This window comes from Pseudorasbora parva, chromosome 12 (genome assembly GCF_024679245.1).
Source record: "Pseudorasbora parva isolate DD20220531a chromosome 12, ASM2467924v1, whole genome shotgun sequence".
NCBI lineage: Eukaryota > Metazoa > Chordata > Actinopteri > Cypriniformes > Gobionidae > Pseudorasbora > Pseudorasbora parva.
In genome coordinates, this window is record NC_090183.1 from 28,603,988 (window position 1) to 28,626,862 (window position 22,875).

General features: G+C 38.2%; 1 protein-coding gene across 11 annotated transcripts in view; it reads right to left on the reverse strand.

Annotated features, from left to right (window-relative positions):
- Positions 1 to 22,875, reverse strand: part of lrrc7 (leucine rich repeat containing 7) — a 160,536-nt gene that overhangs the window by 6,890 nt on the left and 130,771 nt on the right. For 5 of the 11 annotated variants that reach the window (XM_067459744.1, XM_067459743.1, XM_067459742.1 and 2 more), the window contains 12 exons: positions 22,403 to 22,472; positions 21,920 to 22,019; positions 21,703 to 21,827; positions 21,305 to 21,493; positions 20,503 to 20,619; positions 19,290 to 19,376; positions 12,534 to 12,645; positions 12,032 to 12,212; positions 6,727 to 8,443; positions 4,657 to 4,806; positions 2,010 to 2,135; positions 288 to 518 (listed from right to left, as the gene is read on the reverse strand). In XM_067459744.1, the coding sequence (XP_067315845.1) occupies positions 288 to 518; positions 2,010 to 2,135; positions 4,657 to 4,806; positions 6,727 to 8,443; positions 12,032 to 12,212; positions 12,534 to 12,645; positions 19,290 to 19,376; positions 20,503 to 20,619; positions 21,305 to 21,493; positions 21,703 to 21,827; positions 21,920 to 22,019; positions 22,403 to 22,472 (3,205 nt within the window). The remainder of the gene's footprint in view (positions 1 to 287; positions 519 to 2,009; positions 2,136 to 4,656; positions 4,807 to 6,726; positions 8,444 to 12,031; positions 12,213 to 12,533; positions 12,646 to 19,289; positions 19,377 to 20,502; positions 20,620 to 21,304; positions 21,494 to 21,702; positions 21,828 to 21,919; positions 22,020 to 22,402; positions 22,473 to 22,875) is intronic. The other 6 variants (XM_067459750.1, XM_067459747.1, XM_067459740.1 and 3 more) reach the window with 5 other exon arrangements.

Sequence of the window (22,875 nt, forward strand, 5' to 3'; positions counted from 1 at the left end):
ATTTCTCATTGTTTGTTACACTAGCAGTTTGTGCAACAGCAGCGGCTCAGCTAAGCTCAAATATAATTGGACGTCTAGTTTCATCGCGGGGCGCGGGGGAAAAAAAACTCACTTTGTCACGATGTGATTGATAGGACTCAGTGTGAATAGCTCCTTAGTGTGAAAGGGTCTTTAGTCATAAGATGATGATTTAAATGAGGAAACACTGTATTAATATTAATTTATTGCAAATGGGCGTTACTATCTTTGCATTTCTTTTAAATTCTATTCCGTGCGATCAGCGGTACCTGCTCTGGAAAGCCATCCATACTCTTCTGGCCTTTAGTCTGGATGAAGCAGCGGGCACTCTGAGGCCGGGGGCTGGTGGTGGTGATGGGCATGGGCAGAGGTGGCTGGTACTGTTGGATGGACACCTTGTTGATGGCCCCCTCATACTGCTGGTCACGGGCCGTCCGGTGGGGTGGGTTGGATGAGGTTATCATCATGGCCTGTTGTTGATGGGGATTGTGAACACCAGGCTGTGGGAAAACATCAAGCGGATGTTTAATGAAGTAGTTCTTACAGCTGGCAAGTGCCTTTACATCATTACAGGAACAAAGACATGTAGTAGCTACACAGGACCTTGTGACATTTTGATTTCATTATTTGAATTAATTTAATTTTCATTACGTTAAGACTTTTCTTCACAACACTAAATCTGTCAGCAGAAGCAAAATGTTTCACAATATTGAGCGACAACCTGAAGACATTCACCAATAGACTGGGGTTGCTAAGGAGACCGGGCAGGAACACGCGTTGTGAAATGAATCACGACAGCAGGTAGTAATTAACCCTGGCATTTAAAAAAATGAACATGGCAATCACGATACAACAGACACGTCCATCTCGCAGAGAACAGGTTAAGCCAGAGGAAACTTAAAGAGTAGAACATGACAGGGTTTAATACTCAGAGACATGTGGGTGTCTCCAAAAAACGTTTTGTGGAAATAATAAAACTATAATGAGATCCAGACAAATGCAATGAATCATTTCAGTTCAGCATGGCTTTTGAAAGAAACAGGGCCATTTTAGAGGCGAGGGAGTTTTACCGTGATTGCTGATGATTTATCTTGTCATCTGAGATGATCATTTTGCAGCACTGTGTGTGTGTGTGTGTGTGTGTGTGCGGATCAAATTTAGAGCAAAAACTGTAATAAAATAACAGTTTTTCTTGATAGTGCCAATGTTCAATATTTTGGTAACACTGACTTTACAATAAGGTTGTATTAGTTAACATTAGTTAATGCATTAGTTAATTAGTTAATCTTTGTTAATGTTAGCTAATAAAAATACAGCTGTTTAGGTTAGTTCACAGTACATAAACTAATGCTAATAAAGATTTTAATTTGAAATTTACATTACCAAAGATAAATAAATGCTTTAAAGTTCAGTTCATTATTAGTTCATGTTAACTAATGAAGTTAACTAATGTAAACTAATGAACCTTATTGTATTGTTACCAATATTTTGTGGTTACCACAATTCAAACATTTCAGGATTCTTCGATGAATAGAAATGTAAAAAAAAAAAAAAACAGCATTTATCTTAAATAGAAATCTTTTGTAACATTTTAAAAGTCTTAACTGTCACTTTTGAGCAATTGAATGCATCCTTGCTAACTAAACGTACTAATTTACTTTTGAATTGTAGTGTGTATTTTTACTAGTGAAATATGGCAAACTCACACTTCAAATGACATGTCTTTAGGAAACTTGATTAAAATGTGCATTCAATTCATTGTAATTTTGATGGTGTTTTGTTTGATATCGCCAGCATTATAATTCTGAGCATGTCCAAAATATTGCCCAGCCCTAGTATTTACATAAATAATATGTAATTTTACATATAAAAGCTATAGTGCAGATAATATAAAACACTGTTTGTAACAATTATTGCCTCTTAGAATCTTTGACCAATCAGTATTACTAACAACATGCTGTATCATCATCAAAAAAACATTTAATCAATACCTTTTTGATGACATTCATGTTCTCTGGTGGCACGTCTCTCCGTCCCAGTGAATACGGAGCCCACTGACTACTTGGGGAAACCACCTCTTGTCCATTATCTAAAATATTGCTCTGTTGTGAAGGTGTCTGAAAGAATATAGTGCTGTCAACAAGCAGAATTCAAAACAGTGCTCTAAATTTACACTGCCAATATAAAAATGTACTCGTTTCAATGAACCGAGATGTGAGAGGGACACTCCCACAAAACTGGAATTTATCAGCTCACTATTCAAATGTTCCATTCACATGCTTGTGTCAACTAAAGTACAAAACAAATTTGGTGGTCTGCTGTTAGCATTGTTTATTTCGTCCAATTCATTAAAAAAAACTATGATAAGTGCAAAACAAAGTCTGTGTTGAAAGCGTTTCAAATAGCAAATTTCCCTATATTGTGAGTCGGTTCTAAGCCTGTTGCACGAAGCTGGTTTCAGTGGCTACCTGGGAAGGTTTTTGGTTTATTGGTGTTCATCACAATAGTAACTCAAGCTATATGGTTCATTTATTATATGTATATGAATATCAAATAATTTACATTACCCATTATGCATTAAACATAAGCAATTATATTTTCACAATTACAAATTGTTATTGATATATTCATGTAAATAAAAGCATAAGAAGTAATAAAGGTTTCAAATGTACTATGCTTGTGTGTTTTCTTGTAAGCTCTTTCCCCAGGTTTCACAGACCGACACCAGATACACACCAATAATGTTTTTGTTTTCTTCCAAAGGCGCATTATAAAAGCTACTTAAATGTCCTAATTGAACTAACGTGTAATCCTGATTTAATCTAAGCCCTGTCTGTGAAACCAGGCCTTTGTGAACTAAATTAAATTCAGATGAATCCCTTGCATTGATATTGCTGAATGTTTTCGTTCAGTTGCCTTCTTAAATTACAATGGCAACACTGTTCCTTCCTGCCTGGTAAATTAATTTAAATTCATGATATTTTCATAATAATCTGTTAATCTTAATGGTTAAACAATCCAGTGCTTTTTAAAATCTGACCGCAGTAATGTTTAGTGTTGTGAGCCCACTGAACTCAATCTAAAATGGGTGGGATTTGTTTGGTTTTGACAACTCTGACCCTACTCTAAAAATGATGATACACGGGGCAACTTTTTGAGCAATGTTGCTTGGACACTTTCCCATTGAGAATGAGCAACATTTCTATCTGAATACTTTAGATCGGTCGTGTGCCCTGTCTTACCTGGTTGCCCGTCGATGGACACATTGCTCAAAAATTTGCCCCATGTATTCTCACTTTAAGGGTGTATCTAAATCAGCTCCCTAGTTCAGAAGTCAGGGCACTGATCGCTTCCAGCACAGAAACATTCGCTCCCTAAAAAATAAAAAAAAATCAAACTGTGTATACTATACTATACTATACAATATATATATATAGTTTTTTTTTCTTTATTTATATAAACAAGTATTTGATTATATTTCAGCATAAATTTACATCGCTAGACAGGTAATGAACACAATCTTGACCGTATATATATAATAAGCAAAGTATGTATCATAAAACATGTACTTCATTAAAACAAATGTTAGAAAGATATCAGTTCGGCTGTTGTTCATAAATACCAGTAGTGATGTTGCACAATGAGGACATTGTCATGTCGCAAGAAATAGACTCATCCCAATGTGCCAATGTGTAATGAGCCAGGGTCCTCTCTGTCCTTACCAGTGCCCAAATTCATGTACACGATATACTGATTCACGACCTAGGGAAGCTAGGGAGCCGATTGAGACACACCCTACGTTTGTTTAACTAACTTCATGCAACAGGCCTCTGAGTGCTAGCTTGTGGCGAATGCAGCAATCTACTGAAATCTGGTGCACTTTAAATTACCCGCATTCAGTTATCAATCCAGAGATTTAGGATTTTTTTAATATGCTGAAAGTACGCTCAACTTCACTTTATATCTTTAATACATACATCTATAATAAAATAAATAAAAATACTCATGGTACAGAGCTATCTCAGCACCTGGATAATTTGATACGAGCAGTTCACTAACCTCTATTTACTTACAGTATAGTTATCACTTGTCGCTGAATAAGTACAAGGAGGTTGGTATACTACGCTCATTGGTGGTGTCTTAATGGTTAGTGAATTCAGCCCTGACTGTTTAACCTTGATTCATTGAATTTGATTATATTTTATAAAGATCAAGAAGGCCTTTCATAAATGTATCTCTGCTGTCAATCACAGATTGCCTTGTTCTGTGAGTTAAGGACAGTGGAAGACTGTAGTGCATAGACCAAACACAAAGACGGAGCACATGCAACAGAAAACACCTATATATGTTTAACATCACAGTGAAAGACAGTGTCTAGTTCTGAACTCGAAACAGGTGAAGTGTTAGATTAGTGTTAAACTGTGAAATGTGTTCCGATGGTCTGCCTAATAGAAAGGCTATTTTACCATACAACAAAATGTGCCAAAAATGATCATATTACCACTGTTGGAGAAGTTAAAGCAGAAGCCGGTCAAAATAGATAGATCTAAAAAGAAGGTCTTTAATAGGAGATGTTATGTTTAATATAAGTCGTACTTCTTCATGCTGAAACTGGGGCTGAAGTTCCTTTATACTCACATTTGGTAGAGGTAGCCACTGAGTTGTTTGGTTTTCATGCTTTGTGTTATTGTAAAAGTTTATTGTCATGCTTCTGCTGGCATGCGGTGCAGCATAGCCTCCAGAGTACAGCATGCCGAAGTTTACTGTGTTGTGCTTAAGGACAGCGCTCTGATTGGAGGGAAACAACCATATGACATGAGTGAATGGGTGTGCCACACAGAAAGGTCAAAAGGCTGTGGCTGGGGTACACTGGACTGCACATTGCTGTAACAGAGTGAGTAAGCTTGACAAACAGAACAACAACAGTACGTCATTACTGACGACGTGACACATTAGTGATACACAGTGGTTACGTTTACAGAATATTAATAGCAGCAGCGTGGGGCTAAATTACGTGAACAATGAAGTATGCTGTAGTACTGTATTCCACTTACACAGAAACAAATGCTCACCATATTTCACCCCAATAAAAAAAGAAGATATTTTGCAGAAAGAATATAAAGCCATTTAATGAGCATTACAATTTTCTCAATTTTTTTTGAGAAAATGAGAAATATTATTTTTTAAATAAAACTTTAGTTCGGTAACACTTTAGTTCAGGGTCCAATTCTTATTATTAATTAGTTGCTTTTTAGCATGCATACTACTAGGATATCGGCTGTTTATTAATACTTAGGTTTAAAGCACATATTAATGCCTTATTCTGCATGTCATTATTCTTCATTCCTAATCCTACCCAATACCTAAATGGAACAAATACCTTACTAACTATTAATATGCAGTAATTAGGATTTTATTGAGGCAAAAGTTTTAGTTAATAGTGAGAATTGGACCCTAATCTAAGGTGTGACCAAAAAAAATCAAATTAAAAATCATGTTTTTTTTCTTGCATTTAATGAAAATTATGTTGACATGAAAAAATTGTAAAGAAAAAATCTAAGAAAAAGTTTTACATTTTCATTTTGGAGTGAAATATGTAAAACATCAAGTGTCTGGGACATGAGATTCACCCGACTGTTAACGTGTCTATACACTAAAAAGTGGCCTTCATTTAAGCTTTGTATTTAATATGTTAAACAAATATGTAGTTATTTAAAGGGATAGTTCACCAAACAATTTAAATGTGATGTTTATCTGCTTACTCCCAAGGGCATCCAATATGTAGGTGTGCTTGTTTCTTCAGTAGAACTCAAATTAAGATTTTTAACTGCAACCGTTTCACTGTGTCAATCATATAATGCATGTCAATGGGGCGTAATTCTATGAGAGTAAAAAAAACACATGCACAAACAACTTCAAATTAAACCCTGCGGGTCGTGATGACACTGATGTCTTAAGACACGAAACGATCGCTTTTATATAATTTTTTATCTCTAATACAACACTATGTCCAACAGACACAAGCGTGCCATCAATTGCACTGGATGAGCTCAAATTACACAATATTCTGTAAGACATCACTTCCACCGCTTGTATCCCACTGAGATATTCCATATCGTGTACATTTGACCTAACCAGCGGAAGTGATGCTGCACTCGTGGCTGTTGGACATTTGAGGTAAAAAGAAAAGAAAAAAAAGATATAAAATAAAGTTTGGATTCTCAAGTGTTTGAATTCTCAAAGTTTGGTTTTGTTCTCACACAAAAATAATGTTTCATGTCTTAGGACATCATTGTGTCGTCACGAGGCGCAAGGTTTATTTTGAAGTTGTTTGTGCATGTTTTGTTTTTTTTACTCTCATAGAATTACGCCATTATTGACATGCATTATATGATTGGCACAGCGCAACGGTTGCAGTTAAAAATCTTAATATGTGTTCTACTGAAGAAAAAAAGACACCTACATCTTGGATGCCCTGGGGGTAAGCAGAAAAACATAAAAATTTTCCTTTTTGGGTGAACTATCCCCTTAATAATAAAGTAAAATATACTGCACTGAGAAAATGTTTTCTGAAATCTCAATTATTAACAAATATAAAATGGTTACATGGCTGAGACGGAATAAACAGAATGGCTTAATTTATCTCTTGAAAATACTGAGCGTTTAGAGTTTTTGTAAAAGAACAAAAAGCAAAGCTTGCTTACTCACCCGGTCTAGCCTCTTCGCTTCTATGTGTCTAAGCAGCTGCTGTCTCCAATCTACTGGCATTTTGGAGGTCGGGTCCTCTTGTTTTTGAGGGACAGATCTCAGCTTCATGTCAGCCTCAGGGCTCTTCTCAGTGCATGTACTAAGATTGTAATCTGAAGGCATTTTTTCCAGCAGTGCAGCCATGGTGGGTCGGGCAGACACTGGCCTTGCCTGAGATGCCCCGTATGTCTCTGTGCTGTAGCTCCGTGCAGACAGGGGGCGGCGTTGTGTCAGACTCTTGGTGGGGTAACCCATGATGGGCTTTTTAGGTTCTTGATAAGATGAGTAATCTTCTTCATACCTACCATTCCTCTTGTGGAACTGGGTGTCGGCGATGTTAGACAAGCTGTTCTGTTGTTCCAGCATGCTCTTTATCTGCTGAGGCCTGTTGTAGTGCTCTGCTAGCTGCTGCTCTTGGCTCTCAGCTACTCTGCGGAATAGCGCCATCTCTGTCGAACTTACCAGAGAGTCAGCTCGCCTCAGGAAGCCCGGCCTAGAGCGCTGGGGCTGGACCGAGAGCTGTGAATTGATGGCATCGTCAGTGACTGCAGTCTGAGCAAATGAAAACATCTGTTCCATCGGTGGATAGCCTCGGTAGCCTCTTGGGCTCACAAGTTCTTTTGGTAACGTCTTCCCAGGATGGTTTACGTATTCAGGGGTGTTGGGGAATGGTGGAGGAACTCTCCTCTCCGCTTTCACAAGATCCATGGCTCTTTGCGGGTTGAAGCTTTGGTCAAAATGGTAAACTTTCTTTGGGATGGCAGGTTTCTGCTGCTGAGAGCTTTTATTCAAACCGTAGCCATCCAAATCATCGTCCAGCATTGGAGCTGATTGGCTCCTGGACATGCTCTGTTCTAGTGGTATAGGGAGGTCTGCTCTATCAACACTTCCCTGATTTTCTATGCTAGAACTGTAGCTGTCCATAGGGATGCTGTAAACCTTGTACGACCCAGTATCGATTTCATCTATGCTCTGAGATTTCTTAAATTTCGCTTTTACCTCCCTCATCATCGGCGAAAGTCTCTCAGAACTTTTGCTAATAACCATAGTGCTTCCTTTGTTTGGGTCTTTTCCACCCTGGACATGTGAGAAAATGTTGGGATGTCCTCGTCCCGTCCCTGAGTCCGTAGAGTCCAGAAACCCCCAGGCTCTAGTTGAGGGAAAAGTGCTGGGTAGTTCTCCCATCTCCTGTTCAAAGTCCTTACGGTCAGGATTTGGGCTGTTGGCTGGAGTAATTTCCAACTTGGAAGGGAAAGCTGTCCTGTCCTCAAAGGGACTGGGAGTCCTCGTCCAGTTCTGCCAGGGGTTAGAGGGAGGAGGCACTTCAGTTTCAGGGGTGGAGCGAACTGTGTGGAAAGTGTGTTGCGTCTGATCGAGCTCTAAGGGAACTCCCACAATGCGCTCTTGTCTCATGAGAGGCCGTCGCCCCTGTGCCATTGAAGCACTCCGGGGCTTTGAGCCAAGCATAGGGTTTCCAGCACTGCTGCTTTGAGTGTCAAGAGGTGTCTCTTCTGCGACAAAACCCGTGTTATCATAGTGGGGGGCATCGTTCCAGCTGTCGAAGGTGTCGCTGAGTGGCCGCCTCTCACCTCGCTGCTGCAGTGTGCTGGAAGGTGGTGTTTCCCTCTGGCTCAGAAGGGGCTTGGTTTCAATGGGCTTTGGGAAAGACTGAGCCAGCCTGTTGACATATTCAGACAAAATGCATTGGAGATTTTATCAGTGCACTATATGGAAAAAGATCTGCACACAAAAATATGGACATGAACTAGATATGACAAGCGTATTCAATATCATACAATTCAAACTCAGACACAGGGTCAACGACATGACACTTTTTTTGTTATGCATCAATTAATTCAAAATTTGAAAGCATTTCATAAATGCAAGGACTTGAATTACATCAATTCTATGATGTTTTTGATTTCTGAATCGTGGGGGCATAAAGAAAGAAATGTCAGGGTGATAAAAAAAACTGATCATAATGGGGGGGGGGGCTCTCATTAAAAGAATGAACAACAAATATTTTAGCTTAAAGCTAAAGAAACAAAGGTTAATAAGCCTCTCAAATATCAAAACATTAACCTTTTTGTGAAAAGGCAAGGGTAGTTCAGGCTGTAATTTAAAAAAAAATTATATATCCCTAAAAACGTAATTATATTCATGTATTAATTCAAAATATTGGAGAAGTAATAATAAATACTATATATATATATATATATATATATATATATATATATATATATATATATATATATATATATATATATATATATATATATATATATATAATATATATATATATACTTTTTATTTTTATTTTTACTCACATGTACTCAAAGTATAAGGAAAATGTGTTTTTTCTTATTGCTTGATGATTAAACCAAGATATTTTAGTCATTTAATTCAAAATATATTGAGAATAATATAAAAATTAGAAAATAATAATATTTAATGTTTGTTCACACAATCACTGCAGGCATAATACCCTTTGTGCAAGCTGGGGTTAAGTACTTTGCTCGAGGGCACAATGGTTAAAACATAGGGTTGCAATCTTATTTACTTTCTATTTCCTTGTTAATTCCTACTTAGAAAAATGTCTACTCCGAAAATTCTCAATTCCGACTGAATCTGCAACATTTGTGTGCAGGTCAAATTCCTTAGGCAAACACTGCCCCTCACTGCTAAATGAAAGATTTATTTCAGCAGATGCCCACAAAATCTTTTATCTTGATGTCTTCATTCATGTAATGTTGGGGATGAGATATTAAAAATTAAATTGAACTGGGCCTTCAGCTCTGTTAATATACCATGTAGTCTAATTTACGTTTAAATTGAAAAGTGCTGAGAAATATCACTGTGGTTGACCAAACTGCCATCCTCATCGAATAGACTTTCAATGTTTACAAAATTTCGACCACATAATGCTTTTCCAAGGTTATCAACAGGCAGTGAAAGGAGAGATAATTCAGTTTTTCAGCAGTGCTAATATACTAAAATCTTTACTGTTAGCAACAGAGAGGGTGTAACGATACACTCGATATGTATCTCGATACTGAACTCACGGTACAATATGTATCCCGATATTTTAAGCCAAAATAAAGTTTTTCTTTTTTGTTGTACTTTTTTATTATTATATAATATTATTATTTGTGTTTTATTATCAGGACTCACCAATATTATACATTATTTATAGTTGTTGTATGATTTTATATAATAAGATTATTAATGTAATAATGTATGTCACTGAAACTCTAAACTTAAATTTGTTTCCCCCCTCACACATTATTCACTCTTTCAACGCAGCAGCATTTCTCCCCATGCCTGCTATTAATGCAGTATGTAAGAATGAACCATCTGGACTGCTTTGAATAATCATACCACTAAAACTAAATGTGATCTGGTTATTTAAATGATGTTTGCGCATTCACTAAGTCGCTTTAAATGGTGTTTGCGCTTTGACTTTGAGGAGTGTCGCTTTAAAGGTCCTGTTCTTCGCGATCCCATCTTTCAAACTTTAGTTAGTGTGAAATGTTGCTGTTAGAGCATTAATAATACCTGTAAAATTATAACGCTCAAAGTTCAATGCCAAGCGAGATATTTTATTTAACAGAAGTTCCCTTTAAAAGCCTACAGCGAACGGCCGGTTTGGACTACACCCCTGCACTTCCTACTGTAAAGACGTCACTAGAACCGTTTGTTGACTAGCCCTCCGCCCACAAGAACACGCAAAATAGGGGGCGTGGTCTTGTTGCTCTCCCACGTGGAGAAGAGCGCACATTCAGCGTTTGCATCTCCTCGTTACGGAAAGAGATGGGACCTTTCCGGGCAAAGTGCGCTAAGCTGCTGTCCAATCACAACACGGGAAGCGCTGGCCCAATCAGAACTCATTACGTATTTCTGAAGGAGGGACTTCATAGAACAAGGAAATCATCAGGCTGTTTTTAGGACAGAGGAAACAGCGCTGAACAGATAAGTAAATTGTGTGAAAAATACAGTTTTTTTTTTTACACGCGAAACATGAACTCATGCTATATTGCACACTGTAAACATAATCAAAGCTTCGAAAACACAACTTTAAATAATGTTTGTGCTCTCACTGAGGAGAGCCGTTCCGTCAGCGCGTGCACTTCAGATGATCAATGCAATCCACCACAGCTCTAATCGCAAGAAAGCTTGTCAAAATGAACGCTCTCAAACTGTAAATGTTTAGCTCATGCAAGAATTTTAATTCTGCATTTAATCCCTCTCATGTTGTTTCCACACGTCACGCAATCATTTGAACGTCCGTGTTTACTACAGTATGTGCGTCGAGATAAATATATTCATCACATAAAGCCCGTTGTGTCTCTTCAGAAGACTTGAAGACTAAAGAAGATTTGGATCAGACACTCAATTAGTTATTTTTACATGCCTTTATGACATGCTTTACATCTTTTAAGTTTGAGAGGAATGGACTTTAAAAATGGAGGGACATAAATCCCTCAGGTTTCATAAAGAATATCTTCATTTGTGTTTGGAAGTTAAATAAAATAAACGACATGATGGTGAGTACATGATGACAGAGTTTACATTTGTGGTGGCCTACATTTGTTAATTTGTGTTTGGGGGAATTATATCTTATACATAGGGCCTACTACAGCAAGTTGAGCCTTGGATAAAACAACTATCGCGAATCATATCGTTTCCGTCAACGATACATATCGTCATGTTTTTAAATCGTGATATATCGTTTAACGATATATCGTTACACCCTTAGAGGTGGATTTTCGTCTGCACTTTTGCAGATAACAGCAAGAGTCATACAACTGTGCATGACTTTGACTGAGAAAGAGTGATGAGCAATAGAGATTTTAAAAGAAACAAAAGCCCAGATAGAGCATTCTTAGAATTATCTGCAAATGTGTTCATTAAAATGGAAAGAAATATGAAATTTAAAACGAGCGCCTTCAATCTAATAAAAAGGCAAATGACAACATCCTCACAGGTGTACGGGACACCCCCACAAAGGCAATTCTTATGCAGTTCTGTGTTTCATAAATATTGCAAGTTATTAAAAACAATATTCAATTGATTGGTTAAAATTGGCTAAAATAATTTTGGCTTATTGGCAGGAATGTTTATTACAGCGACACGTTGGTTTTGGGCCACCCAAAAGTCAGTGAGCTGGAGATCTAAACTGTTTGATCAACTGTCAGGTCATATGAGAGCACAGATGGTCTATTAGTTCATATAAATGAATAGTGGCAGTGATTAAATTCTTGCCAACCTGTTGGTCCAGTGAGTCTGTGATGGCCCCTCTTTCCCAGATGTTTGCAGATTACTGACATTTCCAGGTGGGTTGGAGGAGCCAGATGATCCCTGGGAGGGTGAGTAGTCTGAATAAGTGGCCGATGATCCGCTGTTGTTCAAACAATGCATTTTGTCTGGCTCAGACTCATCTGTGGACTCTTAAAAAAAGTATCAAGGTATACAAGGTAAAACAGTTTATATGCATGAACATTTACTATATTTGTCTATAATAAACCTCAACTATTGTGCTTCTAACAACAAATATTATTCCAGTGTTCCCCTGTGCAATTACACAATGCATCGTTATAACAGAACATCCATCTCAGAGGAATTTTAGCTTTATTAATAAACATCAAAAGAGAATAAGGGCATTTCTTGCAAAATGGAACCAGCATAAGATAAGATCGAGTTATTGTATTTTGGCCCACAATAGGATAAATAACATGCATTTAGAAAATAGATGGGGTGAACTCGCTAACCTTTTTTTTCCTTGCCTAGTAATACAACCTTTGGTTTGTACATAGGTGGCTCTACCAAAGTTGGCCTCATGTCAGAAATTCGGATATCATTGGGAGAACCTCCCATTGAGTCCTGGAAACACAAGTGTCAAATTCACAGTGAATTAAACACTAGACAACAGGAATTAAAAACAGGAACAAGGGAAGTGGGGTGAGGTTTTCCTGTAATCAAATTACAATCTATCATTTAAATACCAAAATCAAGCAACACAAACTGTTTATAGGCCTACTAAAATACACTAGGTGATATTTGTAATCCAATTTGAGATCACAATGGTAATAAATATAATCAAAATACATTTATTTTCAAATATCAACATATCAAATTAAATTAAAAGCATTCCTATATTACCTGCAAACATTTTAGCTGTTTTAATATCTGTTTGCGTAATTGCATATTACATAAAACACTATTATGCAGGACCTGCTTTTAGAAAAACTAAGCTGTTAAAACACACAATGACATTACGTTAAGAGATTCCAGTTTAAAAACGTCATATAAGGATCATAAATCTAAAACGTGAAATACATTACTGTAGCTAGTATAGTTTCTCTAAAGATTTTACAATATATTGAAATTAGTCATTCATTAAAACGTGCTTAAACAATTCCCTTATTATATTAGAGTGACAGTTTCATGATTATAAAAACACAAACGGTGTCCCCAAATGACCTGAAGGTTAAACAAAACTGAAGCTGAGAACTATATCAGAAGTAACAGAGTGTGATCTCACACCTCAACATCAAGTTGAGATTCATCATTAGTAATATGTAGACTGTTAGGATTCACAGGCCTTGTCTTGGCTTGTCTGGTCAAATCCCCCAGGAGCAAATCAGTTGCTTCCAGGTCTCTCACAGCTGTCTCACACTCACACCTCTCAGACCTGACTGTACATCAGCAGGCTGGCTCACACAACCGGCAGCAGAGCAAGAGAGAAGTCACATATCAGAACATTCTCTCAGAACAACGTCTCTGTGTTATTTCCTTAACCCGTTTATAGCCACCTCTCCCCTTCGCTGCCTTCATCTGTTCTATTTTTTTTTTGCATTTTTTTTTCTTCATTGCTCTGACACAACGGGTCAAAAGAAATGTGACAGTGTAAATTGATGTGGCAGACTAATGCTTTCATATTTATATTAAATGAACTGAGAACAAAATTCAGCATGGGGGCCATTTGATGCATGTTGCTCAGTGTTCGAATTATACCAAAGATTCCAGGGAGGCCCAGTGTTTGGAATAAAAGAGCTCTTATACACTACCATTCAAAAGTCTGTGCTCAGTAAGATGTTTTTTTTTTTTTTTTTTGATTTGGGGGGGGTCCATTTTTTTAATCACAGCAATAAATTACAATGTAGGATACACTGCTCAAGAAAATAAAGGGGACACTTAATCATCACAGTATAACTTCAAGTCAATTAGATTTTAGGGATATCAATCTGTCCAATTAGGAAGCATAAGTGATTGTGAATCAGTTTAAAGGGGGGGAGGGGGGGGCACTCAGTTTCAGTCAATCTCATGTCAATCTTGAGTACCTATAGAGTACTATCGCATCCTTCATATCTCCGAAAAGTCTTTAGTTTTATTATATTTATAAAAGAAATATGGGCTATACCGAGTCTTTCTGCAAAAAAACGAACACCTGGAGGCGTATTGTGTGGGCGGAGCTAAAGAATGACGAGTGCGCAAAGCAGTGACGTCCTCAAGCGTGGAGAAGCCCATGGCTATCGATTTTCAGCTAATAGATACATGATCCAGAATCATTCGGAGGCTGAAATAAATTAAACAGGAGAAACAGCAACAGCAGGATGTTCGTCTCTGTGGTATGTACTGTATTTAGTGGTATGTACCTGTCAACATTTGTGTGTCTTTACTCGCAATTTATGAGGACATGATTCGGTTTATGGACTATTGTATGGGACTAAACCTTAGCAGTAGCAAGCAAAACGGTTTTGCACGTCAGACTAGTGTAACGTTATACATAGAAAAACAATGTGTAACCGTTAGCGCATTTGAATGACGAAGCACGCGATCGTGTCGTTTACTGATGTTTACTCACGTGACGATAGCCAACAGCAGACACATTTGAAGCATTTTTACTCACCAGCTGCTTCCAAAGCAGGACCGAACCTTTATCGCTGGGACCGCTCCGTCAAAAACACCCTTCTTTGGTATGATTTGGTTAAGTCCTGACAGCAGTGAACGGTGGAGATCCACTTTGCGACGCGACTGAAGCGATGTTGTGAAGCTTCCCGTCATTTCTGCGTTAAAATCAGTTCAAATGCAGCGCTGCCTTCCCGGAATGCTGTGCTGAAGCGTTGAAGTCGCTTGATGTCACCCATAAGAATAAAGTGGAGCGCGGCGCCTGGATCAACTGGATCTGCACCTGAGAGAGTGTTTATGGGCGTGCATTTCCTCTCTCTCACTCTAGTCACGCGCGCGCGCACCCTTCCGGGAGAAGAGCCTGTACGGCCCATACAAGGACCTTCCGCTCTATTAACATCAAGCCGAGCCACACTCGAAAAAAACTCTCCGAAACTTGTGAGAAACCGGAAGGAGTATTTTTGACCCAGAAATACTCCATCAAACGTCCAACATTAGTTTTTGAAACTTTGTCTATGTTTAGGATGGGAATCCAAGTCTTTAACAGTGTAAAAAGCTCAGTATGCATGAAACAGCATTTCACCCCCTCTTTAACCTGTTTTGGTGCAAATGAAAGTGACAACAGGTGCAGTGGAGAGGCAACATTAAGACAACCCCCCCAAAAGGGAACGATTTTGCAGATGGTGGCCATTGACAATTGTTCTTTCCTTATTCTTCCTGACTGATTTGATTTAGTTTTCTGTTTTGTTAGGGTCCTAATAAAATAATCCTAACTTGTCGCTGTCTGTATCATGAGGCAGTACCTGCAACCCAATCAGTTTGAACAGGCAGTCCTGCTCCTCCGGGATGGCACATCCATACGTGCCTTCGCAAAGAGGTTTGGTATGTCTCCCAGCAGTTTCAAGAGCATGATACTGGGAGACAGGCCATTACACGAGTAGAGCTGGACACGGACGTAGAAGGGCAACAACCCAGCCCCATGACTTGTATCTGCTCCTTTGTGCAAGGAGGAACCCTACCAGAGCCCTACAAAATGATCTCTAGCAGGCTACTGGTGTGCATGTTTCTGACCAAAATGTCAGAAACGGACTTTATGATTGGCATTTGCCAGAGAACACCAGAATTCAAGTCCACTATTGCTGCCCCATTCTCTTCATTAATGAGAGCAGGTTCACACTGTGCACATGTGACAGACATGAGAGAGAGAGAAACAGACCTCCATGCAGTGGTGTAGTCTACGTGATACGCAGGTATACGCCGTATACCCACTAGGAAAGGACAAGGATTTCCGTATACCCACTTAAAAAAGCGTGAGGATACATAACAATATCGTTTTGTGACAGAACTTTCATTCATAAATTCACCACGTCTGTGTTGCGAACACAGACTGTGGTTGCAATTGTGAATCACTAACGTTTTTGGACCATTGAGGCTTCCGTGGCCTGTGACATTGATCTGACATCACCTACCAAGGAAAATAAGTTGCTTGGCGGTCTTTTTTTGCGCAAGTTTGAAATTAACTAACTAATGTAAAAGAAGATATGAAACAAAAGTAGACTCTTTGAGTGTTTTCGGAAGCCTGCCCCTAAAGCTACTGCAGCTTCACGTGACACTTCAGCTGTAGCAGATGACATGGACGTTACAGAAAATCCAGTGCGACTCGCAATTTTGACCAATCACCGCAACTTTTCTGCACTTTGATCAATTATTCGCTGCGTCCTGATTTTTACACGCGATGCAATGAAGCTCACTCGCTCATATCTGAGGTAAATCATTAACACCATTACCGCTTACATTAAGTACCGCAGTTCAATGGGGGACGCGCATCTCTTAAAGGGGCCGCGCTATATTCCTCCTTCAGGTATGGTGTGGTTCTGGTGCGCTCCCAGGTCCGCATGACAGCTTTCACATTACCAATTTTTCATAAAAACTGTGCCCTGTTCTGAACTAAACTGCCAGTGTAAAAACTCCGAAACTCAGAAGACAACACTCTTCAAGATACAGTAAAGCTCCGATGTATAACGGATTGGCACCTCAAAATAATGTGTGTATGTGTGTGTGTGTGATGGGTAGGTAGGGGTAGGGGTATTTGTGTGTCTCTGCCCCTACCCCTAAACCTACCCATCACACACAGAGACACACAAATACCCCTACCCCTACCTACCCATCACACACACACACACACACACACACACACACACACACACACACACACACACACACCTGGTTCACTATCTTTGTGGGGACTCTCCATAGGCATAATGGTTTTTATACTGTACAAACTGTACATTCTATCCCCTTACACTGCCCCTAAACCTACCCATTACACGCACACAAACAAACACACACAATGCCCCTACCCCTAAACCTACCCATCACACACAGACATTGTGTGTGTTTGTTTGTGTGCGTGTAATGGGTAGGTTTAGGGGCAGTGTAAGGGGATAGAATGTACAGTTTGTACAGTATAAAAACCATTATGCCTATGGAGAGTCCCCACAAAGATAGTGAACCAGGTGTGTGTGTGTGTGTGTGTGTGTGTGTGTGTGTGTGTGTGTGTGTGTGTGTGTGTGGTAAACAGAATACAATTTTATACCTCCTTGTTATTTCAGATGATGAGAGAAATGAGAACTTCTGACCAGCCTTGTCGACAGAAAGTTAGGCTAGGGAATTTAAAAACAAGCATCCTTGGTTAGAGTAGAGGCTGGAGGGACAGTAAGTTAGGTAGATAACAGCTGATAAAACCTGTTTCAGGTACCATTTTCATATAACATTTAAGGCTAAATGTAGCTCTTAAAGGTATAGATCACCCAAAAATCTAAATTGTGTTATAATTTCCGTACCCTTAATTTGTTCCAAAACTGTGTGAGTTTCTTTATTCTGTTTAATGCAAAAGATGATATTTTGAAAAATGTTGGTAAACAGACAGTTGGCAGCATGCATTGACTTTCATAGTCTATATTTTTTCCTACTGTGGAAGTCACTGGGTGCTGCCAACTGTCTGATTACCAATATTTATCCTTAAATGTTATATGAATATGTCACCTGGACCACAGGTTTTTGCTTAAAATGAGCAAAATAATCTGCCAAAGGGGGGGAGAAAAATAGTCTTAATTCAAACAGAAAACAATATTTTTCTTACCCCAATGGCAGATTATTATCTTATTTTAAGCAAAAACGCTTAATTTTGTGTATTTTTTTCCAAAAACAAGACAATAATTTTTACTCGTCTTGTCTGCACAATATTTTTTGTCTGTTGCGATTACGTGATTTTTTACTCCTAAAATCTTGTTACATGCTTACTACATGCTGCTACTCTGCCAATCATCGCTTCTTACCACAACGTTTTGTTCCTGGTTTTACAATGTTTCATCGAGGGACTACCACAACTGACAAAATGCTGACGAACGATAGCGGAATCCCTTCAGCAACCCAGGGAGTAACGTTACTGGAATGTAAGCTTATTAATAGATGGTTTAGAAATAACGTTACGTTTTGGCGACAAGCTTTAACTACTGAATATGCATATGAACGCATGCGCGACATGGAACTGCAGTAAACACACACTGCAAAAAATGCTCTTCTTACTTAGTAATTTTACATAAGCAGTCTTTAATAATGCTCTCAATTACATGTAGATGCATACTTTATGCATTAGTGAGTGTGGTGGTGCCTGTTGGGTGCCTCTGTGATGGGTGCGTATGAGGCTGGTATGGGGGGAAAAAAATCACAGTATACTCACTACAAAAATCTAGACTACACCACTGCCTTCACGTACTAGCCAATTGTTCACTTACTGCTTTTAGGTACCAGAATTAAATCCTCAGAGCCATTGTCAGACCATATGCCTGTGCAGTGGGCCCTAGGTTCCTCCTGGTGCATGATAATGCCTTACTTGGCTAGAGTGTGTGGGCAGTTTTGTATATATGTATATAAATGTAAGATTTTCAATTTTCAATGAGATCAAATGTGTCCAATGTGTCACTGACCCTTACTACATACGTACAATACATATATATAAAACAACAACTTGTCTATGTGACATTTTCTTTTACAAAATAACCAAATATATTGAAAGTTTCTGTTAATTTTCACCAGAGAAATAATGGGGCAACTATGGTAACCAGAAATTGTTTTCCCCTAGTATGTGTTGCATACGGAAAGCACAGTGAGTAGTAGTATTTATTTTAAATGCAATTCATATTTATATTTATTAATACAATGTATGTATTACTTTTATAATAGCTCTTATTTATTGTTTTTATTGTTTAAACACTTTTGGAATTATTTATTTCTGTGTCATAGAGACATCAATTTCTTGCTGTGATGATAAATATAAAAAACTATTCAAAATTGGGTAATCTCACCTCTAGCCCCCTATAATTTGAACACTGACATCATGCTGGAAACTGATGGACTGGGAGTGACCGAATTTTACCTTGTTTTTCCCCCCTTTTCTTCATTATAGGAAACAAACCCATACATGTATTTAATACATGTTTTACCCACAATGGGGGCATCTGAGAAAATGAATTTAATTTGCTTTGAAGGCAGTTGAAATGAGCCATCCCATATGCTTAGCTGATTTTCTGCTGTCTGGTCTCTCAGCCACTTACTATGAGGCAGAAACAGGAAGAGGAAGTAACGGCCAGGCTCGTATTCTCTGGCTGTTGCGGCTTGGGAACGACGCGATGTAAAGAAATCTAAGCAAAACAAACATACATACATATATACAAACAAACAAACAAACAAAAATGGATTCTCATGGTCTAGAAAGAAAAGAATGTGTAAGAAACATGAGGTTTATGGCACTGGTACTCCCAAGGTCCCGATAACCCTGATAATAAAAATAATGTTTGTAGCTCCACAGTTTGGCCTGGGGGGTCTCTGAGACCATGGGGGGAAGCAGTGTGAGGCCAAGCTGCAACGGACACAATACACCATGCACTTTTATGCTATTCTAAACAAAGAGCTACTGCAAGCATAGGAAAGCCTGGCATCAATGAATGGATTATGAATGTAGCTGTGTTTGCATAATTCCTTGAGATTTATTCTGGTTTACTCAAACCGTTTTACCATTCCTGAATTCAATTAATATTTTCATATAGGGACCTTTAATGGATCCTCTTCTTGACATTTCACTCTGTTTTTTCTGTTTGCTAAAAGATTTTCAGCTGTACAACTGAGCAGTGCTACGGGAATATAAACTCAAGACTGAGCGAGGGTAAAACACTGTAGGTCTAGATTTCCAGTAAATAAGTTTAGGATATTAAAAGTGATTTACCAAAAAAACTGAAGCATCCTGCAAGGTGACTGTGACATTTATTACAAATAAGCACCAGCTCTGCTGTAATATTCATAGGCAAAGTTAATGACTTCTTTGTTATCCTGTGTCCTAAACAACACTGCAGCTCTGGCAGTTGGGGAGGGGGTTCGCTGGCTGTGAAAGATGAAACATTTGCTCTGATCGTTGTGTACTTTATCTCCGCAGGTTACGCTAACCTTTAACAAAACACTCTCAGCACTACACAACACTCTTTATACATGCAACCAAACTGACTCAGACACCAAGGATGCAAATACTAGGCCTTCAAAAACAAAGAAACGAAAGCCTAAATTTCATTACACACTCTCATCCTTCTCTTTTAAAGTTATTGACTTCATAAATCTGTGTTTTGTAGTTACAATAATTAACCATTATAAAGGTTAAAGGGAGCGTAAAATAAGCTGCAACCCAGAGATATTACCGTGTCTAAATGTTTAAAGAGGATAGAGCTAAGGCGTTCAGCATTTAAAAGAGACAAAATTAAAAGAGAAGACTTGTCATACTTCCGAGCTCTCAGTCAGATCCTCATTGCGTTTTGGGATGTCAATGGCTGAGTTGAGGAGGACACCTTGATCAGACATTGGTGGTTTAGAAAAGTCTTTGACCTCTCGCTCTGTCACCTGCAAAGAACATATGCTAATCTACAAGTGTCTCATGATTTAATGACAAAATAAAATGTGACTCCGAAGTGATGGATATTCAAGCAATAAGTCACATTTTTCATTTTAACATGGGTAATTACCGTAACATATTGCTGATATCATCAACCGTAACGGATTGATGATAAAACTGCAGCAACACCAATATAATAAAATACACCCATGTTCAATAAATAGATCTTAGATTAATATAATATAAATGTGTTTGTGTGTGTGTGCATATATATATATATATATACAATTACTTCGCATAATTATTAAATCATAATTATAGATATTTTTATTATTATGATTATTATTATTGATTATATAATGTGTTAAAAATTATTGTAAACAAAATTTAAAACAAAAGATGAATAATACAATCTAAAATAATCTTTAATACATTTTGTCATCCCTAAAAAACCTGATTATTTTGCAGCTGTTTTGTGTTTCTCAGGAGGTAGCCCATTTTGAAATCTTTCTGTCTTCATGTAACTTGGATCATTAATATAGTAGTAACAGTTATTTGAAACGTATTCGAAATTCAGAGTCTTATCTGTCCTTTTTATAAAATAAAAAAATGCACTTTGTAAGCCAAACTGCAGAGACATTGATGTATGAACCCAGGTAGGCACTGTGATAAAATAAGATAAAGAAGCATTACCTCCTTAGGAGCAATGGGCCACTTGGGCTCATACTTGTCTTGGCTGTGGTGCTCCATATTGGTCCCAGAAGAGCATTTTTCAGTGTTGAGCGGGTGAGTGGTTTTACCCACCAGGTTCTGCACTGACTTCACCATGTTCTTCAGGTCTTCTGGGTAAGGAGTGGGATAGCGCTTCAGATTAATCTCAACCTTCAGATAGAGGGAAGAGGATTCAGCCCATATGGCAGCGATGTGACCTTTTCTGATGCGTAAAGGTTTCATTAATCACAGCTAACCAGATACAGCAATCGCCCCGGTCACATCTGATATAAACATCTGTGATCAGATCACGTGAGATGGATGTAAATGCCAGGTGTAAACGGGGCTGGCTATTTCACATTTTAAATGCCTAAGGGGACCTTCACTTTTCCTGAGTTGTCCTCTTCTTCCTTCTTGTCCTCAAACTCAAATGCCACCGTCATCCTCTGTTGTCTCTGCTCCTCCCAGAGAGTGGGATTAAAGCTGTCAGTGTCAGACTGGTAATCTGCAGGATGGAAAACGCACATCCATCCAAACATTTTAATCCAGTAAAATGCAAAGAAGAAAAGAGAAACGACTGATTGACTGTATTCTCACCCTCATCATGCCGGGGCTGTTGAGGAAACATGTAGTTGGTAAGGACTCTCTGTTTGGTCTCAGGATGAGCCTCTGTTTGAAGGGGGATAAGGGCCTTGGACTGAATAACAAAAAGAACTGTTGTAAACAAATACAACTGTCAAATCAAATGTATTAAATGGCAGTATTTTTATGACCATGTTTTTAACCTCATTTTACAAACAGTTAAATACAGTGCCCCCCTTAAAATATTTGGGTACAGAAATGTATGAACGTCATTAAATTACTTCATCAATTTTTGGGGGGGTTAAAGTAATAATAAAAAAGAATTTTAGTTTCATATTTTGTTATATAATGCAGTGACATTCATCAAGTTTTATATGTGGCCTTACACTAATTGGCGCCCACTGTATTAAATGGTTTGTAAAATGTGGTTAAAAGTGGTCCAAATACTGTATTTACAAGACTTTGTACACAATTTAAAAAGGAAGTCCAAATAACAACCTGATTGTCAGATAACCAGAGTGCAGCAAGATCTTTCAATTTAGTGAACGTGAAGGGAAGATTCTTTAACCTAAAACAGAACATAAAGAATTACTTCATGAGAATTAAAAAAAAAGGCAAACCATGGATGTCAAAAGCCAAATGAGACTGTTGGGGGAGTTATTTGGTGTAGTTAAAATGTTATGAAGACCTGTGGTGATTATGTCCATTTAAGGGGCCCATTAACTCAGGTGCTCTAATGGCTATGCCGCATTTAGTCTTGGTTAAGTTTAATTACTCTGCTTCCAGGTAATCGCAGTCAGAGCATCTAAATTGTCTGCACAGCTCATAAAAGAGCTTTTTTAAATTGGCCTGTGGGCAGGCCAGGCACTTTTCTGATGTCATGCCCCATTACTGTGCCATTATGAAAAATAATAAACACCATCATTTTACTGCTTTACATAAACCAATCAGGTTTCATATCAGGACTGTTC